At 37.9% G+C, this 5,176-nt stretch overlaps 1 protein-coding gene across 1 annotated transcript; it reads left to right on the plus strand.

Moving 5' to 3' along the window:
- Nucleotides 1-338: 338 nt before the first annotated feature.
- Nucleotides 339-4,347, plus strand: LOC110695537. The gene is made up of 3 exons (XM_021872759.1): nt 339-1,256; nt 2,765-3,112; nt 3,311-4,347. The coding sequence occupies exons 1-3, from the start codon at nt 816-818 to the stop codon at nt 3,944-3,946; spliced, it is 1,425 nt and encodes a 474-aa protein (XP_021728451.1). The 5' UTR covers nt 339-815; the 3' UTR covers nt 3,947-4,347.
- The last annotated feature ends 829 nt before the right edge of the window (nt 4,348-5,176 follow it).

Below are 5,176 nucleotides of genomic sequence, written 5' to 3' on the forward strand. Positions count from 1 at the left end.
TTTTTTTTTTGAAAAAAGTCTTAAAGAACACTAAATTTCATTAATATAAGTCATACGACATCTACAATTGACAATGAACGATAATGAAAACGAATTTAACAAAATCAAACAAAAATTAATCGGCAGACGACCGTAAACCCAGGTAGCGCCGTTGAATGCGTTTCCACGGAGTGGACAAACAAAATTAAAATAAATTGAGTCGTCTTTCCTTTTCCTCTCCCTTTGGTCCTCTGCCATTCTCACGAGAAAAGCAAGCGTTATTACACTAATTCCTTATTTCAGTTCCATTTAGTGCAAGATCCTCCTCCCCACCCCCTTTCCCAGTTTCGCTACCAATCGTAATCTTTAATTCTTTTTGAAATATTAATAATAAAAATAATAAAAATAATCTGCTCCCCTAATCTAATCTACTTTCATCATCATTTCTTTTTTAAATTTATTAACTTTAATTTAATTTATGCAACAGCACTGGCCCCAGTTTAGACCAAAAGCAGAAAAAAAAAGAGAGAGAAATCACATTCTCCCATTGCTTCTCTCAAACGGCATTCTCCTTCTCCTTTTCACACTCCCTCACTCACTATCCCCCACTCTCTCTCTTTCACTCTCACTTTCTCTCTCCTCCTCCTCCTCCTCCTCCTCCTTTCACCAGTTGCTCAACAACTGAATACCTCTTACATTTTTCTGCTCACCCTAAAAATGTCCAGAGAATTCCTCTAGTTTCTCCATTATCACCTCCCATTTCCTGCAAATACCCAAAAAAAATAGAAAAATCATTGCATGATTTGGGTTTTTTTTCTTTATTAATAAAATAAGAAATGGAGAGGAAACAGGGTTTTTTCTCAGCATTAAAAGATGAAGTAGTAAGAGGCTTATCTCCAGGAAAATCAAGGTCTAGAAGTCCAGCAAGAAGTGGGTCAGCCATGACTGGTTTACTTCGACGGCGGAAAGGCCACCACGTGGCAATACCAGAGGTGTTAATCGCGAGATCCGGTAGCTTAAGGCCGCCGGAGATGTTATCGCCGTTAAGAGAGGGTCCTGACCAGTGCAGCTCACGTGAGGAGAGAGAAGAAGGAGGATGGGCCCACTGGATGAAACGGAATCCCTCGGTTTCCGGTTCATCTTCATCTTCTTCCTCGGCTGCTTGTAAAAGGTCGGATCTGAGACTTTTACTTGGTGTTTTGGGTGCGCCGCTTGCTCCGGTGCACGTTAGCGCCACTGAGCCCCTTCCTCATCTCAGCATCAAAGACACTCCCATTGTTAGTCACCTTTCCTCCTCCTTCGGTCTCTTTCACTTTTTTGAATTTATTTTTTTAAGAAAATATTTTGTTTGGCTATCAATTTTTCTTTTTTTTTGTTTGTTTTCATTTGTATTTACAGGGGTTCTGATCTGTTCAATTATTTATTTATTTATTTTAATATGATTTATTTCGGAGATAATGCTGAAATAGGCCAATGAGAATGGTTTTTATACACTTGTATTGGTAATTTTCGAGGAATTGATATATTGATGAATTTTATTTTTGATATTATAAATACAAAAATACAAACAGATAACTTAATAAAACGCATATATTTATGAGGTCCTGGGAAAATGGACTGTTTATCCGTGATAAAGGAGTAGATTACAAAAAAATTGTGTTAATATCAATATACGGAGTAGAATATAGCCCAATTGTTATATTATTGTTATTATGTTGTTTCATGTATTTTGTGCAGTACCCAATTTACAATAAAATGCTGGAAGGGTTAATAAAAGGCTTTAATTAATGAAATTAGAAAAACAAATACTCAGTACAATTTCTGTTGCTGAATTTAGCTGAGATTCTTGCTTGTTGCTTTTGTTTAAAAATATTAAACACAGAATTGGTAGCTTTAGTTGGGGGGTCATTTGTCAATTACTGAACTTGGAATTGATGATGAAGGGTGGACGAATCTTTTGTATTGTTTCTCTTGGGGCTATCCACAATTGATTTAAGATGTAGCCTATTCCTTTGCAACTTGTGATGTTTTGTTGTTGACGGGCCAGTTATGAAGTGTGTCGCATCAAACTCGGGCTTGTATTACGTATGCTCTTTGAATATCTTTGTTATGTATTACCTAGATACTTAAGATTGGGTTTACGAAATTGTTTAAAATCTCTTAGGTTAGGTGAGGGATTTTTTTTCTACATTTAGGTACATTGCTTTCAAAATTCTTGTTTAGGTATGTTGACAAGCAGGAAGCAACTTTAGTTGAATCTCTTGTTCATCAATCAAACTACGAGTATATGTGTTTGGTGGTCTAAGGAATTTACTTTTATACCTGCATTTTTTATTTATTTATTTTTTTGTCATGCCTGGCATGAATTGAGCCCCCCCCCCCCCCCCCCTCTCTCTCTCTCTCTCTCTCTTATATTTCTCTGCATGTGAATATGAAGTTTCTGCTTCTGCCCTTTTGTCCCCATGAACTGTAGGTCTGTAGTAGTACTCCAGCATTATTTAAGGATGGGTTTGGAGTATACAAGGAATTTGTTGTTATTCTATTATAGTCGAATAGACTATCCAAATTTACTACTTATGGTGTAAATTTGAGACTGATCTAACCGAGACTCAAGATGTTTGGTGAACTGTCAATGTTCTTTCTTTTAACTCTGGCTCATTTTTAAAACGAATTTTCTTTTGAGTTTTGGAGGGCCCTTTAGGGATTATGTTGCTAGTTTCATTAGTTCAGTCTTTTTATTAAGCTGTCAGTGTTGTTTGTGTGTTAATTGGTGAATTTATTTTAGGAAACTTCATCTGCACAGTATATTTTGCAACAATATACGGCTGCTTCTGGAGGGTTGAAGCTTCAAAATTCTATCCATAATGCATATGCTATGGGCAAGTTAAAGATGCTAGCTTCTGATATTGAGACTCCTAATAAAGTCATTAAGAACAGAAACTCTTCCAAGTCTGCAGAGTCTGGTGGATTTGTGTTATGGCAGATGAATCCTGACATGTGGTATGTTGAGCTTGCACTTGGTGGTAGCAAGGTTCATGCTGGTTGCAACGGGAAGCTAGTTTGGAGGCACACTCCTTGGCTTGGGGCACATGCTGCTAAAGGTCCTGTTAGACCCCTTCGACGTGCACTTCAGGTGAGTGTCTGGCTTCTTGCTGTAAATAAATTGGTGAATGACTTTGAATCTATCGTATCCTTGTAAAATATCGAGTATGAAGATTTTTATTTATGACTAAGAGGACTTTTATATGAATATAAATCGTAGTTGCCCTTTTAGCTTATATGTTTGACAATTATGCATGTTCTAAATCTCTTGGATTATTTCAATTTATAGGGTCTTGATCCAAGAACCACAGCAGCAATGTTTACAAATGCAAGATGTATTGGTGAAAAGAAGATTAATGGAGAAGATTGCTTCATCCTGAAACTGTGTGCTGATCCCAAGACGTTGAAGGCCAGAAGTGAAGGGCCTGCTGAAATTATACGCCATGTATTGTTTGGTTACTTCAGTCAGAAAACAGGGCTTCTTGTACACATTGAAGATTCTCATTTAACCCGCATTCAGTCTAACGGAGGAGATGCTGTATATTGGGAAACTACGATTAATTCATGTCTTGATGATTACAGGCCTGTGGAAGGTATAATGATTGCTCATTCTGGACGTTCTGTGGTGACCCTTTTTAGATTTGGGGAAACAGCAATGAGCCACACAAAGACAAGGATGGAAGAAGCTTGGACAATTGAAGAAGTAGCTTTCAATGTCCCTGGCTTGTCGATGGACTGTTTTATCCCTCCTGCTGAGATTAGATATAGCTCTGTTGGAGACACTTGTGAGCTCCCCCATGGTGATAGGCTGAAGACCATGTCTGCAACAGCAGCAGCATATCGAGCCAAAGTTGCTTCAATGGACAGATCATATGATAACAATATGGGTAACATTACCTGGCAGATGGATGATATGCATGTTTGATGGTGGTTTTATTCTGGAATTCTCCATACAGGTTAGTAACAGGGTAGCTAGACTTGTAGAACATAGGATTTTTAAGGTTTTGTGTGTAGGAGCTTTCTTCCCTTTAGCAGAAATTTTCCATTGGATTCTTTTTTCCCATTGAATCTGTAAATAGGAGCACAATGATTCACAAGAAGACTCTTTTACAAAAGGGCAAGTGAGCTTTCACTGTGCAAATGTGAATTTTACTGCGAATCTTTGTGTTGAGAGGGGGTCTCATGTGGATCTTGAATCTAATGGATTCTGCGATTTAGTACTTTCCTTGAACTGATGGTATAAAATTATCATCGTCTTTGTAACATTAGTTGAAGTATTGATTCTGCTGACCTAATGATGATGAAATATCTTCAAATTATCTTGTACATGGGCTTACATAACTATCTTCAATCGGCCTTTGGTGCCTTCGCCGTAATTTTATTTTATCTGTATGCATGTACCCTAGCAGTTGGTGGAGGGATTGCCATTGATCTCGGGCCGAATCCCTGGAATCAAAGCTGCTCTAAATTTAACACTTTTGCTGCTTTTATCTTCGTCTCTTTTACCTTCTTGTTTTTTGTAACACAAACCGAAAGATAATTACATTAATAGGCTATTGTCAAGTTAATAATTACAAGCATCACCTTTAAGCTTATAAAAAACTTGGTGATGGGCAAAAGATAGCTAGAAAGGAACAAAATAGTTCGTGAAACTAGTACAGGTATACTTCAACCAACCATACATTTAAAGCAACCATCCCGAAGAAGGTAATACCAACACTGGACTTGAGTAGTAAGAGCAGAAGTAGCAGTAGCAGCAAGCTCCTCTTCATAGATTTCTTTGACACAAACAGACATCAAGTAGTGAGTTTTGTATCCTACCGCTATGTTCTTTCCAAATGCAGCCAACTTATGAGCTAGGACGTTCTCGCGAGGCACATGAGAGATAAGAGCAACTTGGAAACTTTTGAAAAGATGTGCCGCCACATCATAAATTGCAGCAGCCAACTCCTGGTGTGGATTCCCAGCAGTAGTTATGAGCATGGTACGCAGAGAGCTTGCATCTTCTTCATTCTCAAATCTCGAGCTATGCCCAAATCATCAATTATAGCGTACCGCACCGCTGCCACAGGGTTAACAGAATTGTATTTCCCTGAGAATCCACTTAAAAGCTAGTAAAGTCTTACTTTTTTTGTAAAGTCTTACTCTTTATTTG

This window comes from Chenopodium quinoa, unplaced genomic scaffold (genome assembly GCF_001683475.1).
Source record: "Chenopodium quinoa cultivar QQ74 unplaced genomic scaffold, ASM168347v1, whole genome shotgun sequence".
NCBI classification, from domain to species: Eukaryota; Viridiplantae; Streptophyta; class Magnoliopsida; order Caryophyllales; family Amaranthaceae; genus Chenopodium; species Chenopodium quinoa.

What these genes read in the sequence shown, in the direction of transcription:
- LOC110695537 (XM_021872759.1), top strand. Translation starts at nt 816, where the DNA reads ATGGAGAGGAAACAGGGTTTTTTCTCAGCATTAAAAGATGAAGTAGTA. An exon ending in GCATCAAAGACACTCCCATT is followed by an intron (nt 1,257 to 2,764) that starts GTTAGTCACCTT and finishes AATTTATTTTAG; the next exon opens with GAAACTTCATCTGCACAGTA. An exon ending in CCCTTCGACGTGCACTTCAG is followed by an intron (nt 3,113 to 3,310) that starts GTGAGTGTCTGG and finishes TTCAATTTATAG; the next exon opens with GGTCTTGATCCAAGAACCAC.